The sequence below is a fragment of the Polistes dominula genome, unplaced genomic scaffold (genome assembly GCF_049000335.1).
Source record: "Polistes dominula isolate Pdom_NZ unplaced genomic scaffold, Pdom_raw_medaka contig_73, whole genome shotgun sequence".
NCBI classification, from domain to species: Eukaryota; Metazoa; Arthropoda; class Insecta; order Hymenoptera; family Vespidae; genus Polistes; species Polistes dominula.
In genome coordinates this window covers 10,040,664-10,059,780 of record NW_028300951.1, presented here as the reverse complement: position 1 = coordinate 10,059,780, position 19,117 = coordinate 10,040,664, and the positions used below count along the sequence as shown (strand labels likewise).

Sequence of the window (19,117 nt, the reverse complement as noted above, 5' to 3'; positions counted from 1 at the left end):
CGGCATGTATATTGTTATTAGGTTTCGTAAAATAAGCAAATAAGATAATTGTTACAAGATTTAACCTCTTTTTTTAAGTTTTAAGATAAAAAAAAAGGAAAAATTGATGTCTGTATTTGTATGTTTAAAAAAAAAAAAAAATTTTTTTTTCTTTGCTAAACCTCTAAAATTTTATAGTAATATTAAGAACTAGATGAAATATAATTGAATGATCAAACGAACTTACCTATAAGTAAAGTTTGATCCTAATTATATTTCATCCAGTTCGAATCGAAGATTGGCCCCCGCCCTAAAAATTGATACTATCTCAGTCCTTTATCATCATTTTACCCACCTTATTTTAAAAAAATTATACAAACAACGCTAAAGATATGAAGATACAGTGGTAAGCGACGACGGGGGAGGCGCAGAGACACACACACACACAAAGTTTTATTACGTTTCTGTAGATACACGTATCTACAGAAATTTCGTTCGTCTGGTTTATGATCGATCCTAAATACCTGAAGTTGCTAACCCACTCAAAAGTTTTATCCCGGACGACCAAAGTTCCAATACTAGGCCTATTCTAGACTCTATATTTATATAATATATTTATAATATATATTTTTAAATATTTTATTTAGAAATATTTTAAGTCCGCCTGAGTAGCTCAATGGTCATGTTGCCGGTCCCAAGCCCGGATAAAGGATGAGTGTTGTTAGGTTAGGTTAGCTCCCTGCCTGACGTAAAACATATAACACGCTCACAGAACCGCAGAATCGCCTCGGATTAGGACTGATATACGGAAAACGACCCAGGCACGAAAAAGGGCAGCTAGATGGAAAAGGAAAAATATCCTAAGAATAGCTTCCTGGACTGTCAAAACATTCAACAACAATGAGCAAGAAATAACAGAAGAGTTGAAAAATCTAAAAATAGACGTTGCTGCATTACAGGAAACAAAGAAAAAAGACAAAGGTCAAAAAGCATACGGGGAATACATGGTAATATATACTGGTGTTGACAAGAACGAAAGAGCTAAGGAAAGTGTGGCTATTACCTTACATAAGAAATACACCAACCAAGTCGAAAAATGCCAATATATATATCCCTACGTATAGAAAGGTTAAAGTTGATGACCGAACCACAACCTCTACATATAATATCGGTTTACGCGCCAGAAGACAACAAGCCGAAACAAGAGAAGGAAATCTTTTTTAACGAACTTGAGAGTATCGTGAAGTCAATACCACCAAGGAAATCAATTCTCATCCTCGGAGATTTTAATGCTCGCATCGGTAACGAGCCAATCTTCGGAATCATGCAACGGTTCAATGAACACATAATTAACGATAACGGGAAACTTACGATCAACCTCTGTTCTCTGACATGGCTTAGAATCAATAACACCTACTTCAACCATAAAGCCCAATACAAATATACGTTTGGTAACACCCGTGGTCAAAAGTCAACGATTGACTATGTCGTGACGAACAGATGCATACCACCTTCCGAAATTTTAGATGTCAGAGTAATCAACTCAGCTCATTTGGGAAGCGATCATGCTTTACTCCTTGGCAATTTGGATTAAAGTATAGCTTCAAAGAAAAAGAAAACAACACCCAGTCAGAGCAAGGGAAAAAATTAGGGTAGAACCAACAATCCGAGATCTGTACAGGAAACGATTAGAGGAAAGAATTGAACTGCACCCAACCACCAACTTGAACGATCTCAACACAATTTGAAGCAAACTAAAGACAAATATCAGAACTGCAGCCATGGAAGCTGTAGGAACAACAACATACAAAAGTCAAGGTTTTACAAAAAATAAAACACCATGGTTCTGCGAAGAAGTCAAAAATCAATGCAGAAAGAAGAGAGAAGCATACTTAAAGTATCTAACAACCCGAACTGCTGAGTCATATAACGCATATAAACAAATTCGGAACGAAACCGATACTATGGTGAGACAACTAAAAGACAGGTACTGGGAGATCTTTTCAAAGCGACTAGAAAAAGACTTTTACGGGCTCCAGAAACAGATGTGGCGATTCATAAGAAGCCAAAAGAAAGAAACAAGCGAGTTAATACCCGCTAGTCAAATTAGTAAGGAAACGTGGACCAGTTACCTTAAAGACCTGTATAAAGGTGCACCCATGCAATAACGAGCACCGAGTGTAGTAATAGACGACCAGATATCAATAAATGAGTCGGACATAAAAAAAAGCACTAAATAAGCTCAAAAATAGAAAAAGTCCGGGTCAGGATGATATCACTAACGAACTGCTCAAGTAAGGCGGCGAAAGATTGCTTCAGGAGTTAACGGTCTTAACGCAAAAAATTTTTGAACAACAAAAAATTCCCAACGAGTGGCGGACAAGCACAACGATCCTTCTCTTTAAGAAAGGCGACAAGAAGGTACCCGCGAATTACAGGGGAATAAATCTACTGTCGTCCACCTTGAAATTAGTGACCAAAGTAATAACGAACCTGATAAACGAGCGAATCACATTAGCTGATAAACAACAAGGTTTCCGAACTGGGCGATCATGCACAGATGCAGTGTTTGTGATCAGATAAATAACAGAAAAGTCCATAGAATACAATAAATCAGCATTTTTCTGTTTTATAGATCTAGAAAAGGCGTTTGACCGGATACGGTTAGAGGATATAGTGCACCTTCTATATGATAGACAAATACCAAGTAATATCATTAAAACTATTGAAGACATCTATCAGATTACAGGCGAATACAGGCAAAGATAAACAACGAACTCACAGAACCCATAATGGTGGAAAGAGGTATTCGACAAGGTGACTTACTGAGCCTACTTTTTAATATTATAATGAATGAAATCATAAAGAAGGTGCGCGAACAAAGAGGATATCGAATGGGGAACCGTGAGATAAAAATTTCGTGTTACGCCGACGATGCAGTCCTGATAGCGGAAAATGAGGATGACCTGCAAAGGCTCCTGTATATGTTCAACACAATTGCTAAGACACTCGGGATGTTTATATCAACATCCAAGACTAAGTGCATTACTACATCTAAAACAACCCTAAGATGTAAATTGGTTGTCAATGACAAAATAATACAACAAGTGATGGAATTCAACTACTTAGGCATACAAATTTCGAGCTTCGGTGACATAGAGTCAGAAGTAAGAGGACAAGCCATCAAGGCAGCAAGAACAGCCTCACTATTAAACGACACCATATTCTGAAATAAGCACCTAAGAATAGATGCAAAAGCGCGTATATACAAAAACACTATAAGGCGTATACTAACATATGCGGCAGAAACAAGACCTAAAACATCTAAAACACTTCAAATCATGGAAGCAACTGAAATGAAGATAGTTCGCAGAATAGCTGGGAAATCACTATGGGACAGAGTAAGAAGCAAAGGCCTTAGGAAAGCATGCCAGATCGAGAACATCAACGACTGGGTATTAAGCAGAAAAGTTGAGCGGAATGACCACATCACTCGCATGACTGATGACCGAGTGGTCAAAATATCCCGAGATAAGTCACCATCGAGGAGACGAAGCGTTGGAAGACCTCGAAAGCGCTGGAGCGACAGTCTGACTATATGAAGCGCGTCGCGATGAAGAACAGGTATTGTGCCTACTTGAAAGAGAGAAGAAGAAGAAGAAATATTTTAAATAGATTTGAAAACAATCATATCTATTTTGTTCATTGGCAACTCATCTGATCCTTGTACCTACAAGGATTCGATACCCGTTCAAGTTTTCACTGAAATGCAAATTGATTTTCATGAACATTATCATTAATAACGTAGGTATTTTTCATAAGGTTTTAAAGCGTTTTCTGGAGTGCGAGAAGACATCGTCTTAATTAAATTGTCAACTCTTTCCACATAAACTTCACTGTAGGTCCACAATCCCTTAATTCAATACAATCAGTTTGCTACGTCATCATGGCAATTCTTAAAAGCTTTGAAAATAACTAAAAGAAAATATTTATTGAAGGTTTATGATATTATTTTTGTTTTGTAATGTAATAAAAAAGCAATATTAAGAGTAGACAATACAAAATGTATTTCTATAATTTTCATGTTTTCAATTATTTTCCAATTGAAATTCAAAATTAAACAAAATTTAATTTCCTGATAAAAAATTTATGATTAACTTGCTCGGAAGCTTCATGTTCTTCAGATAAAAAGCTTCTTTAAAATATTAATAAAACAATGTAATCTTTGAAACTTATTGTACCTCTTCAGTCAAACGTACATTCATTTTCTGATATCCTTCTGGGTTTATATATTGCGGTGTTAATTTATAGAATACTTTTAAATTGGATCTAAATTGAAGCTCATGTTGATATAAAACCACTCAATGACTTTTTTTGACGATTCTATCTGGAGTCTGAAAATAATATAATACTGTAATGATAATCACAAAAAACATTTCTAAATCTTATCCAAAACGATAGCCCTTCAAGGATTTTGGTGCGAACGCATTTCAAAAAATGAGGAAAGTCAGACATAAACCATAGTTGTCTAAACGTATCATACGGATGAATGCAACTGAATTTTTGATCTTCAGTACCAACAATTCTCTATGCGCCACGGTTCCATTGAGCACCATCTGAGGTGACTACTTCTACTTTCATACCCACATTTTCTAATTGAATGATACAATCGATAATTAGTTTATGTAAAATTTATTTCGTTACTGCAGTTTTACTCAGAAAGTATCTCAGAATTTGAACCCATGAACACCGGAAAAATTGATACATAAAATCTAGTGCATGGTCAGTTCTTTTATTTATTAAATGCTGAGGAGTATAATCGTCTAAATTGGCAAAGCCATTGAACTCCATTGTTCTAGTATTTTATTTTACCGCATCACTTAAGGGGTTATATACAGTTAGACGGCCGAAAAAAAGTGAATTTTCCAGAATTTTTTCTGAGAAACCTTTTAAATTTATTGATCCAAAAATTTATACACATATTATGGTATCTTTTAACTGTATTTTAAGACTTAGTACTAGTAAAAATATTTATTTGAAAAAGAGCTACAGCTGATCTCCAGGAGCTCCTCTCAAAAAAGACGTTTTGCGGTGACCACTATATCTCGGAACTGGATCATCTGAAATTAAAAAACCAAACAGATTTCGTTAAAATAATGTTAAATCTAGTAACTAATCGAAGGAATAAGCAAAATAAAATTTTTTGACAAAATGGCGGTTTCTCAAAAAAAAAATCGGTTTTTCACCGAAATTTCGGCCTTAAATTGTTTATAAAAAAAACATATCTATCGGAGAGAAAAAATCTTCGATTAATTATTAAAAAATATATTTAAGAAGGTCGTGTTAAAATTTGAGACTAATCGGTTTAGCCGTTTTCGAGTAATGTTGGTCACCGACTTTGATAACACGCGTTTGGAATGCACTTTACATGGGATAAAAAAATTTTTTTTTCAACTTACATGGAGTTGTCTATTCCAGGACCATATAATACACCCTCCGCCGATTCAGCAGCTTCTAATAACTCAAGCTTCTCATCTTCTTTTTCGGCATATGAATGCGCATTGGGCCCGAGTGTAATTCCTATTGCATTCACATAATACAATAGTGATGCCATTCCTTCATTAAATATGCCAGCAGCTATGTATGCAGCAATTTCCACAGTTTTCGAACCGGCTGGAACAATTTTGGGAGAGATTTTCCAAATCAGTTGATTGTAGCTCTCGTTGTTGTTTTGGTTAAAACCACCTACACATCTCTCCAATAAATTCTCACTGCTGAGATCTGTGAAAATCGGATGTATAGCCTCAGCAACATCTTTTGGTAATGGCTCATAATCATGTTTGAAAGTGGATAATTGATTGGTAGCTGCAGCCTTCTGCATGCTGATTCTGCAGCACCATGATTCTGGTCCTTCCGGGCACTTGTGGTGCTGAGGTTCTTCGTCACTTGAACAATAATGGTAATATGTGGCCCATATAGCATTATACATTTTTTGAAGGGAATTACAATTTCTCCTTATTGCTAAGCCATAATAAACTGTCAACTTATCGATCATCTTTCCAGTAAGTTTGCCTTTTCCACCGAGAGTTTTTTTTTGTATTTTTTTTCCTTTTTTGTTTTCAACTGTTTCAACATTTTTGTTGACACAATCTCTGAGTCGCGTGCCCATTCGTTTCTGTACGTGTCCAATACATTCTTTTTTTACAACTTCTTGATCACCATAAGGTGCAGCCTTTAAAATTCCTGAGTACGTTTTGGAGTCACCGTCTCCGATGTAATTTTTGTACATGACTCCAAGTTTTTTCAATGAACATTGGAACATTTCGATGACTGAATCAACTTCCATTTTCCCAGAAGAACCAGAATGATTTGCAGTGCAAGTATCTTCATGTTCTGTATACCATTCCTTATATTCTTCGGTACTGAGTTTCTTCTTCCAAGTTTCACACTGTTTGCAGTAGGAACTTTTCACAACAATATCTATGATTTTACCAGAATAGTATCCGATCAATGATGTCACACCGTACAAGGAACAAAACCCTCGCTTTTTCCATGTACCATCGCCAGATACAGTTAATTCTGTCGAATCTTCATTGCCTTGATGTTCGGAAGTCAAATGTTTTTCTTCAGTACAAGCCTTTTGAAAAAGTTTTTCGGTGGCTGTTTTTATACTGGAGTGAATATTATCTATTATCAAATCGTAAGTGGGCTGTAATATAAAGGCTCGCATGTCCATTAATCCACAAAATTTTGCTGCACCTTTTAACCCTAATCCGAGGACTCTCATGACAAATAAAAATCGTCGATTTATTTCATAAGAATGCGCGACAAAAGGACTAGAATTTATGTTACGATCTGCACACTTATCACACAGCAAAACAATTTTAAAACCAAGTCCTCGTTCAGAAGCAGTTTGAAACTTGACATTTCCGTCACAGATCTTACATTTCACATATTCAGAAATTGCTGCAAATACTGTAATAAAATTTAAAATGCGATACTCAATAGACGGATCACGTGGAACTGAGATTTCCTCTTGTTAAAGAAAATTTTTTCGCCGAAGCACTGAAACTACTTTCATCCGTTTCAGCTGTTTTTGGATTAAAAACATTTTTGCGCTTTTTTGTTCTCGACTTACGTATGTTAAGAGATTTTCTGATTTCTCTGGAAGCCTTCATTTTCACGAAAAATTACACAAAAAATATGAACAAACTCACAAGTTTACTGCTTGGCTTTGTTGTTTATACTGACTACCACTCTTAAATATTTTCCAGTTTGGGGTTAGAAAAATACAAATTTACATTTCAGGTATAGCAAAACACTAACGCACTGTTGCTTTACACATCTAAATACATTAGAAGGGAAAATTTACAATAGGCAGGTGCATAAAAGGGATAGCGTTCCAGGTAGTCGCTGCCGCTCCGACCTTGTACTTCCAAGCACTCTGAAACGCCTTTTCAAATTAGCTTGTAACTTTGAAAATATTCACCGGAACTATATGAAATTTTCTGTGTGTATTCTTAAATATATGTACATTAAGAAAATAAAATAAAAAAAAAATCGATTTTTTGAAAATTCTAACTGTATATAACCCCTTAAAAGAAACTTTATCAAATAATAAAGTATCTGCAAAAATAATAAATAAAAAAAGATAAATATTTCACTCAAAATGGAATGACTATTCTACAGTATTTAAAGCAACAAAAAAAGCATTTTCAGCCTGTGATAAGCGGTTGAGTTAATATGTAATAGATTTTAATATCATGATTGTTCATTTGATTAGTTTTTTAACAGAACTACTCGCAGCAATGATAAACTAAATATTATTATCTCTGTTGCAATATATTTACGTATCAATGGGTATTTAGAATCTCAATTTAAACATATTGTTGATGTTGCTTTATGCTAATGAAGCTGTAGATTTTGTTATTTGCTAATTTTGAAAATATATATTAATGAAGTAAAAAATAGCAATATTATTTAGCATTTTATTGTTAGTTTTCAATTAAAAAAGATATTAGTACAGCCAAAGTTTATTTGAATGGTCATAAAATAAATTATAGCCTTTTTTGCCCAACTATCTATTCGTGATGCTTTCAAACGAAGAGTATCAAATATTGCTTTGGGGAAACCAAATGCGCTGTGCGTGTGCGTGTGCGTGTGTGTGTGTCTAGTTTATTAATATATCTGTTCAATGTGTCTTTGCAAGGTAATGGTAATATATTATATTCGCGTAATTTATCATAGACCGCAGGACCTTTAAGGGGACGTTCCACCCGAAGCACCCAAAAAAAAGGCTATTTTCGCGAATTTTTTCCAAGAAAACTATAAAAGATACCGATTTAAAAGTTGTTGGGTTTGTTAAATTAAGTCTTAAACTACATAAATAAATTTTTGTTTTTTCATTTTATTTAATTTTTTATTACAAAAACAATAGTTTTAAAAAACACCTCAAAACTTTAGTGCTTTGGTAGCTCCATCAGAACTTGAGAATAGCTTACCTGAAACATAAAAATAAAATGGTTTTATATTCTGCATGACTTCAGCTACAAAGTGACGCAAATATATGAAATTTTATCAATAAATAAAAAAATGGTGGACAAATTACAAAAAAACGTTATAAATGACTTTTTTTCGTTGTTTTTGACTAAAAATAAATAGTAAAAATTAAAATTAAGAAAAGATTTAGCGTCACTTTGTTTTACAACTCATGTGTAGAATATGTGGATTAAATTTTATAAGAATCGGTTTACTGGTTCGTGAGATACGATGGAGCTAGTATTTCAAAACGTCGTTTCGAGAAAAACGCGTTTAAAGTTTTTTTACTAAAAATCATGAAAAATTCTTACCTAAACTTAATCTACGATGCCTGGACCGTACAAAAGACCTTCTTCTTGTTCAAATTCTTCAATTTCTTCCAGTTTTGCCTTCTTCCACTTTGATCTGGCATCTTTTGAGCATTCAGAGCTTCGACGGTTCGCAGATTCGATGCGTCGGTCGTCGCGTCTTTTAGCAAAGTCGATCGCTCCTGGCCCAAGTTTCATGCCCATCGTTTCCTTTATCTTCTTCACTGTTCGGAATCTTTCGTTGAAGATACATACAGAAACTTTGCACGCAATTTCAACAACTTTTTTGCCGTTAAACATGTGTTTAGGTGCCATATGCCTTAGCTTTGAGGTACTTTCACCGGTCGATGGAACACTTAGAATGCTTCGGCTTGGTATCAGTCGAAATTTTGTGGTAGTATCCTGCCCAAATCTCGTTACGCATATCCTATGAAGAATTCAAATTTCTTCTGACTGATAAACCGTAGATCTCTGAGAGTTCTTTCATCAATTTGATTGTAAATTTTGAGTTTTTACTTCAGGAACTTTTTTCACAACAGCCCTTTTTTCTTCACTACTGTTTTTGCTACCGTTTTTGTTTCTTTTTTTTCTGCGATTCGGCGTTTTTCTTTTGAATTTTCTTCTTTTGTATAAGAGCTTTTCTTGCCTCATTAGCACGCTTGAAAATACGTTTTGCCACATGCAAAATACACTCCAATTTTTTAACAATGAAATCTTCACCGTATGGATGATAATAAAGCAGCATTTTAAAAGTCTTGGAGTCTCCGTAGCCGATATAAGAACCATACCGCAAACCTAATTTCTCGATTAAACAAGATAAGAGTCGACTGTGCGCGTCGAACGCTCAGGAGAGCGGTCCGAGATAGTGACGTTCAGGCAGCAAAAAAATGTAGTTAGAGACATCGGATCTTTTTAAAATTTTAACACAATATTTCTACATATATATACATTCAAAAAATGTAAAAAAAAAATTAGATTTTTTCAAAATTGCAGAGTGGAACGTCCCCTTAATTTGAATCATAACATTCATATACCGACTCAATAGTACGACGACGTAAGCGTTTTTGTTTCGTATGAAGTTTACATCTTCTTTCTTTTTCTTTGAAGATATTAATAACCTCTTCCGTAATGTACGACAAGCCGAACACATATATTCTCTTTTAAATCGTTTATATTTTTTATCGGATAGTAAAATGCCTTGACATGCGGTTAAACATCTATTTAAAAAATAGTAAAACATTAAATCTTAATATATTAATTTTCAGTTGTACCTTAAAACTGGTAAGTGACAAAAATGATGACAATAAGATAAGTTAACGAAGAATTTATATAAGCGTCAATGTACTTCCAAAATAGCTATAAAGCTTCATACAAGAAATATCAAAAGTTATTACAAGAAATCGATTTTTAAATTTACCTTCATTTTTTGATTATTTTACACAACAAATTTTTTCCAGCTAAGACAATTTAAAGAATGACCAAGGTTGTTTTGTAATAAGTGGTAATTTTCTTGGAGCAAAAAAAATTTTGTTGATTCAAGAAAATTGATATATAAAAAATGTTTTGTTTTTTCAAATATTTTCATCAGTCAAGAATTTTTTGTTTTTTCGTACGACAAGTATATACCTGTCTATTATAAAAATTTAATGTACTGGAAAATATTTTTTTTTAAAGTAAAAAAGTAATAGAAATAAACCTTTCGTTAACTTCAGCGCCACTACAGAACTGACAAGTTTCTATTAGGACCTTGAATAAGTTCTCGCTGTTTCATCAAAGATGGCAATAGCAGTACTCCGTGCTTGAAATTTCGAATGGTAACGCACTTGCAAGGAAGTACTGTATCTAACCTAAAATTTCAGTGTATGATAGTTCACTTTAGTGTAAACAAAGTAATTTTTTATTAGTTTTGAAAATGTCTACTTTGGTGCCAACTAAAGTGTATTTGCTGGGAATTTTATTGCACTACTTTATTCAAAAAAAATCGGCAGCTGAAGCTCATAGAATTCTTGTTGAGACTTATGGTGACAATGCTCTGTCGGATCCGACACGCAGAGACTGGTTTCGACGCTTCAAAAATAATAATTTTGAACTTGAGGATAAAGAACGTTCTGGCACACCAAAAAAATTTCAAGACAGAGAATTGGAGGAATTACTCGATGAAGACCGATCTCAGACGCTAGCAGAACTTGGAAAAACATTACAAGTTGATGAGTAAACTGTTTTAAAACGTTTAAAAATGTTAGGAATGATCCAGAAGCAAGGACATTAGGTGCCATATGATGCCAATTGAAGCCAAGAGACATCGTACGGCATTTTGTCACGTGTGAACTACTGCTTCAACGGCAGAAAAGAAAAGGTTTTTTGCACCGTATCGTGACTGGCGATGAAAAATAGATACACTATGATAATCCAAAGCGTAGAAAATTATGGGGTAAGCTTGTCCATGCATCAACATCGTCCGCAAAACCAAATATCCATTGTTCGAAGCTTCTTCTCTGTATTTGGTGGGATCAGCAGGGTGTAATTTATTATGAGCTGCTCAAACCGAATGAGACTATCACGGGGGATCGCTATCGACTTCAATTGATGCATTCGAATCGAGCCCTAAAAGAAAAACGTCCGCTACACGAGAAGAGACACGACAAAGTGATTTTGTTACATGACAACGCCCAGCCTCATGTTGCAAAACCAGTGAAAACCAACCTGGAAACGCTTTGATGGTAAGTTCTACCCCACCCGCCGTATTCACCTGACATAGCCCCTTTCGATTTTCATCTATTCCATTCGATGGCACATGGCTTAGCTGACCAGCGTTTTCATTCTTACGAAGAAGCTAAAAAATGGTTCGATTCTTGGATAGCCTCAAAAGACATGTCGTTTTTCTAACGCGGAATTCATATACTGCCAGAAAGATGAGAGAAAGTGGTCTCTAGTGATGGGCAATACTTTCAATAAAACGTTTTTGTTCCCTATATTTTAAATAAAGTTTTTATTTTGTCAAAAACAGCGAGAACTTATTCAAGGTCCTAATATTTCTCGTAGCATATTCCAAAATGATGCTACCGATATTATTGAATAATTCAAATTAATAGAAACTTCCGTTGCCAAGATAGTTACCTATAAATAAACAATTTAAATAGCGACAAATGAAATCATAGCTTGTGGTCAAGAGTACGCACTTATAGTTAACTTGAAATACCTGAACTGTCAAATCATTAGCAATTTTAATTGATAATTTTGTTTTGGCCAACACCAATTTTAGGGCACTCCTTGGTCTTTCAATAGTTACAATATCCCAAATTGTTGGTCTAACTCGGACAAATCGCTTACATTTCTTATTTCGTGCAAATACTCATTATCAGTACAGTAATTGTTGGTACGAAAAAATTTGATGAAGTTGTATCACCATTCGTGACAACATTTGCCAGTATTGGAATTGCACCCATTTTTGAAGCAACTGTAGACCTTGAAAGTTCAAAGACTTCGCTATTTTGCAACTTTATTTTTTTAAAATTTATAAGAATATCGTCACTATTAAAATGCAACTCGCAGATCAAATTTTTGTTAAAAAGTTGTTTAGATATTGCTGAACTCCATAGTTGCAACATTTCGGGGTCCTAGTTTGCATAAAACAATAACAAATATTATAATTATTAATTAACGTATATATCACCGTTGAAATTTACTGATCACATCGAAATAATTTTTTATACAGTTTGTTATATATCCCTGTCATAAACGACTCATAAGTCTTTGGGTCGTAAATATCAATCATTTTATCATTTAAATAAACTTCTAAACCCTTTTCTACTAGTTTTCTTAACGAGAGCAAATTTACCGATAGATCTTTAGCATATATGACATTATGCAATTCGCGCGTCTCTCCATTCTGCAAGTTCAATTTCACTGTACCTACACCATTAGCTTGCAAGTCCGCCTGAGAACTTCTATTAGCACATTTAATCGATTTAACGTCCGATTCATTTAATCTTTTGAAAATCAACTTAGAATTCGATAGATGCTCTGTAGCACCCGAGTCCGCGATAAACCGTTCTAGTGTATTATTTCTGTAATTAAAATTGAAGTTACCCGAATATTGCTGACATTTTTCTACAAATAGAACATTACCTTTTTCATTTGACTCACGCTCGATACTCTCACCTGAAGAGGTGCTGGCACCTTGACTACCTCCTTGGCCATTTCTTCGGCCACCACGAATACTAAACCTGCCTCTCTTTGCTCCACGACGACCTAGATCAAGCTTGCGCTCACCTTCAGATTTAGACCTACCCTCGTGCTCACGCTTTTGACTTAATTGACCTCTAAATCTGCCTGATCTGCCTCGGTAATGGGTGCTAGTATACCCGCGGCCCTTACGGTTCAGTGACGAACCACCTTGCTGTCGATGAGCTGGTAATCTAGCCAACGAGCAATATTTAGCCATGTGGCCAGGTTTATCACATACAAAGCAGTTGGTTCCCTTTACTTCCCTACATTTCGATGCCACGTGTCCTGTTCCTTTGCAGTTTTCGCAGTAGCTCTTAAATTCCCTTTGTCGTGGCTCAGTCCACAACGCAGTGGTTGTTAGATGTTCTTTGGCTGACAGCCTTTCTGTCTCCTCTTTAGTGAGAAAGTCCTTCAATTGAGCATATGTTAAACCACTTCCCTGTTGGCTCTTTTTGAGGAGGTCTGCACATTGCACACTTGGTACCGACTTATAAGCCGCGTTGTAAAATGTATCTCTTTTCTCTAGTTTTAATATTTTTTCAGATCCAGAAAGGTCTTCAAATGATCGTACAATCTCTTCAAATCTATTACAAAAATCTTTAAATCTTTCTTTGCTTGGATTATATTGTATGTTATACAGCCTTTTACGAACAAAACACGTCGATACGGTGCTTTCAAGAGCCTTTAAGTCATTTAATTTAGCAAGGATCTCCAGCGGACTTTCAATGTTTCTCACTTGATCAACATAAAATTTATCGGCTCTGTTTCTTATTGTATCTTTTACTTTAAAAATGTCTCACTGTTTCACATTATCATTTTTATCTAAGAAAAGCTTAATGCTGCTGTCGATAACATGCAATATATCTTTTGCTCTTAATTCCGATCTAAGATCATCAAGAAAGTCATCAAATTTGGTTTTCTGGCAAAGTTTATATACACGGGGTACGCTATGATCAGGATTGAGCATTTGAAGACTGATTATCTGAGGCTGAATTCCGACTATTATTGTCATGACATCCAGTCTGAGCAGTGTTTTGACTACTAGGACTCATTGTTTCACCAGAGTGTGATTCATTACTCAAAAATTACTCGATTCTAAACCTGAGTTCGGAACGGACCTTTGCAAAGTTAAACTATCTATTACTTCACTATTAAGTACTTTCAAAATCTCATTTCCAATCGATGTACCAAGGTTAACTTCGTTTATTTTCACTGGTTTTCCGTGAGTATGAACAATACTCACCGGAGCACCAGAAACCCTATAACGACCATTATCTTGAGTAGCTGTGCTACTACTTCCAACAGAAAGCTGTTGAGCTGTCGAGACTGCATCGTATAACTCCGAAGCAGACTCTTCAACTGTAACGACAGTGCGTTTATTTTTGAGTTTGCTTTATTTCAGCTACTTGCTCCTGTAACCATTGATACTTTTGTTTAAACTCTTCAGCTCTTCTCTGATTTTCGGCCACTGAGTTTTTTAAGCCTTCAGCTTGTCTATTGAGAGCATCGTATTCTTGCTTGTGTTTGTCAGTAAGCCTTTTGAATACCTTGTCTTGCCTCTCAATTTTCTCTCGAAGAGTTGCAATGGTTTCCCTTTAGATATTAATTCGGTTCCTCATAACATTGACCTCTATATTGTCAACCGCATCTGAGGTACTCTCGGGGTTTTGTGCAGGAGCAGCCGCGTTTACCAATGCCTTCGTTGTACTATCTCCTCTGTCCTTCTGTTGAGAAACTAAATATTGCTCAAAATTAGATATCTCAATCAAACATTCTGTTTGATTTACACTCTATTATATTATACCATGGCTTTCGAATAACGATTTTACCTGATCCGTGAGACTAAGTATACATCATGTCTTAAGGCGCATGAGGAAGCGGTACACATAATTACTTTTCTCACCCATCAGTAAAATCCCATTCCAGAAGGACAAGATTTATTTTTTTATTTTCTTTTCCTTTTTTTTCTTTTTTTTTATTTCTTATTTTTTTTTTATTTTTTTTTTATTTTTTTTAATTTTTTTTTTTTTATTTTTTTTTTATTTTAATTTTAGTAAAACACATCTAAAACTAAGGACTTACTTGATGCAACTGGACTATTTGTCTTTGAGACCTCCATTATTACATTTGTTGCTCGCGGGCCTCTTAATTCTTTGTCAGACACCTCTAATGACAAATCATTTTGTAACGACCTGCTTGAGTCATGCTGGCTTTGACCAACATCCACTCTGACCGTATTACCTTGTGCGTCTGATAGTACTGACAGAATCAAACTTTGATCCTCAATGTTTATCTGGTCCATATCTACTGCCCAGCAGTTTTCGCTATCATCTTCAAGCAAGAAACCATGTTCTTCTGCAGTGAGCCTTGGCTTTGACTACCAACTTTCTGGAGCAAGGCTCTCGACAAATCAACTAATTGTCCCAATTTCGCTAAAAAAAAGACGTATTCAATTAATTTGGTGCACCTTTTAGTTTTGTTCAAACCAAGTTTCAAACATGTTTATGAATCGATTCCAACTTTTATTATTATCATTCTTCTGTATTTAAACAGCTATACATCTAAAATATATCAATTTAGCTACATATCTAAAATTTGCCTGCTTCCACTATTTCAACTATAGTGACATACAACTACAATATATCTATTTAGCTACACGTCTAAAGTGTGCCTGCTTTTACTATTCCTTTTTTTTTTTTTTTTTTTTTTTTTTTTTTAATGGTTGAGCCAATGAGAATAGCCTTGCGCGGCCTTTTCAAATTCTCCCGCTCTGCTAGTCTTTGTATAACTGAGTATACCATATGTTGCTCTGAGAGGAAGCGGCAACATCGCAACCATGCTATGCTAGTCTCTGTATAACTGAATATACCACATGTTGCTCGGAGAGGAAGTGGCAACATCGCAACCATGCTATGCGACTATCTTTCTTCCTCTCTATCGCTCTTCAACACATCCTATACTACCTTCAGAGCGGAGAAGAGAAACACACTTGCGTCTCTCTCCCTCCATCATCACGACCCAAGATGGAAGGAAGAGGAGAGGCAACTTTAGCCCCTCTCTCTCTCTTTCCTTCTTACATAGTGCGTTGCCATGCCCATCACAACTAGATCGCCTTGTGTTTACACGCTAGGGCGTTGTTTTTTCCCTTCGTTTTTTATTTTATTTTATTTTATTTTATTTTTATTTTATTTTTATTTATTCCTCTTTTTTTTTTTTTATTTTTATCTGCATGTATATATATATATTTTTTATATTAATAAACGCACTATGTTCCCTCTATTGTGTCGTGTGATATAATTTTGACGTGTGTTTGAAACGTATATGTGCCCTACTCTGTCCTTTATCTTTCCTTTCTTTCTTCATCTCTTACTCTCCCTCGTGTGTAGACAAATAGCGTCTTCTAGTTCGAACACGTTTAAGCATTCGTATCTATTGTTCTAGAAATATTTATATGGCGCAACTTTCAATATTTTTTCTTCCTTTTTCTCCTTTTTTTTAATTTCACCTTTTTGAACGGAAACCCTTTTATGTATTAATTTTTCTCTCCCTTTTTTTCCTTTTTTTTTTTTTTTTATTTATAAATTGTTTTAAATTGTAACACGATTTTAAGAGAGAGAAGAAAGAATAAAGATTTACAAGAGCTCAGAGTCTTGCACACCTTTTCTACCTTTTTTCCTTTATATATATTTTATTATTAATTTATTATTAATTTTCCATGCACACCTTCGATAAGAAACAGTTATCGAACATGTATTTACTTTTTTTTTTAATATATATATATTTTACTATTAATTTTCCAATCACACCTTTGATAAGAAACAGTTATCAAACATGTATTTACTTTTTTTTATGATATATATATTTTACTATTAATTTTCCAAGCACACCTTTGATAAGAAACAGTTATCGAACATGTACTAACTTTTTTTTACTTTTTTTTTAATATATGTATTACTATTATTTTTCCGAACAAGCTTTCGATAAAAACAATTATCGAATATGTACTTACTTTCACCTAGACTTGCTAGTAGCCCTTGACTACCCTGCTCTTTTGTCTCACCCATGTTTGCGTTTTCATTGTTCTTTGCGTATTCTTATCTCCTCGTGCCAACGCTGTACAGATACGTGGATTTCTGTCGGTATATTTTCCCTTTTTTTGGCTGCTTCTGAAGTAGTTGAAGCTGAGATTTAAGAAGGTGTTTACTTCTTTTCCTTACTCAATGGAACACTGGTGCAAGTACACACACGTGCGAACCGGCGATAACTAGGTTGGATTTCTGTCTTTCAAAATTCACTATTAAACTAATTAACTTTCGTTCGCTTGCGCAGTGTAAGCGTGTCTGGGGCTCAAAACCTGTTAAGGTATGGCTGATAAATAAGACAACGCAGAGTTAATATTAAAAATAAGAACGTTGAAAAGACAGAACTGTTGAATAAGCCTCGAGCTAGGCCGAATACAGAATACAGAATACCGGCAGGGCGTAACAGCACCCCGTACTAAGGGACTGTGCGGCCGATAGGAGAAGTAGGGGTAAAGAGTAGGGGTGACGGAGTGAGAAGACATAACGTCTCTTATATACGCTACTCTTAACAGTAATAGTTAATAGGAAATGAAAATTATTAATAATTATGTATTTATCAATAATTAATAAACTGTGTATGGCGTGTTTTTGACCGGGACTATCGGTTGACCTTAAATGATGCTCTAACCGCGCGCTCTACGCCCTCTATCTCGAAAACGATTCAACGTATCAAAAAATTTTTTAAACAAAAGTTGTAGAGAATTTAATCCTCTACAATATTGATAATAAATACAAATAGCGAAAACCCCATAGGAAACGAGATATTTGCAAAAAATCGATTTTTGTGACCTTTGACCTTAGGATTTTAATAATCGCGGACATTATCCTATCATAGGTAGGTTTTGAGGCAACTTTTAGAATGTCAAAATACAAGTTTATACGAGTTTATAGCTTGATATCTCAAATTCCGAGATTTTTTCCTAATTTGACTGGACTACTATTCAGAGACTAAAAGGAAAGATTAGGGAGGCCATAAAACCATAAACAAACCTAAGAATTATAGAATTTTCCTTTCCGGAAAATAAGATATAAAGAAAAGAACTGAATACTAGTTTTTCGTCTACATCTTCGACGCTTAAAACTCTCCTACATATATGTAAAAGAATATTTTGATTTTACCTAATTCAGACATGCTGTAAGACGTTTGTGAATGCAAAATTGTGCATCCACTAATAACAATTGCAAAATCGCAAATTGTAGCACTAAAAGCTTTGTAAGCTTTTTGAATAGCCACTCCGCTAGCCCATTCAAAGAATTATAATCGGCCCATCATTGGACCATGCACGGCGGCCGATAGTCAATCATCGGCCGATAATAGGATACCATGATTGGGCCTAGCATGGCTGATGGCCCGAATGATAACGCCAGGTCAAGCCTGGCAAACAAGCATCGGCCAAGCATCGAATCAATCATCGGCCAATCATCAAACCAATCATCGGCCGATCATCAGCCGATTTGTCGATTATTATTAGGATAAAGTTGAATAATAACAAAAATTTAATATAATAATTAGAATAAGAATAGAATAAAATTTATTTAAAAGATGCTTCTTTATATTTTTTAAAGTAACTTAAGAACTAATATAACCATATTAATTTATATAGTTTATTTGTTCATTATTGCTATGTTGATTTGCAGCATTAGTAGCTCTTATTTTCCGACCTCGATCCCGATCACCAGCGTTTGCAAGAAAAACGCTTGTTTTAGGGATAAAATTTTTCATTTGGTCTGAATCGCCAAACTTTTTTTGCATGACATCTATTTAAAAAAACAATAATAAAAATTAAATAAATTTTAATTTGTTGAATATATACATATATATACAAACCTCTTAAATACTTAAAAATGTTTGTTTCACTGAAATTAAGTTTTCCACTCAACTTCTGTTATCGTTTCCGGTCTATCGTCATACTCGATAACTTCACTGCACCCTTTAAGGGGGTCATCCCATGTGATGGGCTCAAAAAATCGATTTTTCTTTTT

The 19,117-nt window shown here is 34.8% G+C and overlaps 3 protein-coding genes across 6 annotated transcripts; 1 reads left to right on the top strand and 2 right to left on the bottom strand.

Annotated features, from left to right (window-relative positions):
* The first annotated feature begins 1,117 nt into the window (after positions 1 to 1,117).
* LOC107073532 (protein CFDP2-like) lies at positions 1,118 to 1,573 on the top strand. The gene has a single exon (XM_015334218.1). It carries the CDS (start codon positions 1,118 to 1,120, stop codon positions 1,571 to 1,573), a length of 456 nt encoding a protein of 151 aa, XP_015189704.1.
* Positions 1,574 to 4,910: 3,337 nt separating this feature from the next.
* Positions 4,911 to 7,578, bottom strand: LOC149032742 (uncharacterized). The gene is made up of 2 exons (XM_089171926.1): positions 5,439 to 7,578; positions 4,911 to 5,099 (listed from the first exon to the last, which is right to left on the bottom strand). The coding sequence occupies exons 1-2, from the start codon at positions 6,764 to 6,766 to the stop codon at positions 5,096 to 5,098; spliced, it is 1,332 nt and encodes a 443-aa protein (XP_089028052.1). The 5' UTR covers positions 6,767 to 7,578; the 3' UTR covers positions 4,911 to 5,095.
* A 3,149-nt stretch (positions 7,579 to 10,727) lies between these two features.
* LOC149032741 (uncharacterized) lies at positions 10,728 to 17,527 on the bottom strand. 4 transcript variants are annotated; one of them, XM_089172029.1, is made up of 4 exons: positions 17,062 to 17,525; positions 15,294 to 15,484; positions 15,135 to 15,218; positions 12,498 to 14,787 (listed from the first exon to the last, which is right to left on the bottom strand). In XM_089172029.1, the coding sequence occupies exon 4, from the start codon at positions 13,267 to 13,269 to the stop codon at positions 12,508 to 12,510; it is 762 nt and encodes a 253-aa protein (XP_089028155.1). In that variant the 5' UTR covers positions 13,270 to 14,787; positions 15,135 to 15,218; positions 15,294 to 15,484; positions 17,062 to 17,525; the 3' UTR covers positions 12,498 to 12,507. The 4 variants fall into 4 exon arrangements, with proteins under 4 accessions (XP_089028153.1, XP_089028155.1, XP_089028157.1 ...); XM_089172031.1 differs by having other exon boundaries at positions 13,123 to 14,787; positions 17,062 to 17,527; XM_089172027.1 differs by having other exon boundaries at positions 10,728 to 14,787; positions 15,135 to 15,484.
* Positions 17,528 to 19,117: the final 1,590 nt, after the last annotated feature.

Bases quoted from the DNA above. Each gene is read 5' to 3' on its own strand.
- LOC107073532 (XM_015334218.1), top strand. From the start codon at position 1,118: ATGACCGAACCACAACCTCTACATATAATATCGGTTTACGCGCCAGAA.
- LOC149032742 (XM_089171926.1), bottom strand. From the start codon at position 6,766: ATGAGAGTCCTCGGATTAGGGTTAAAAGGTGCAGCAAAATTTTGTGGA.
- LOC149032741 (XM_089172027.1), bottom strand. From the start codon at position 13,269: ATGGCTAAATATTGCTCGTTGGCTAGATTACCAGCTCATCGACAGCAA.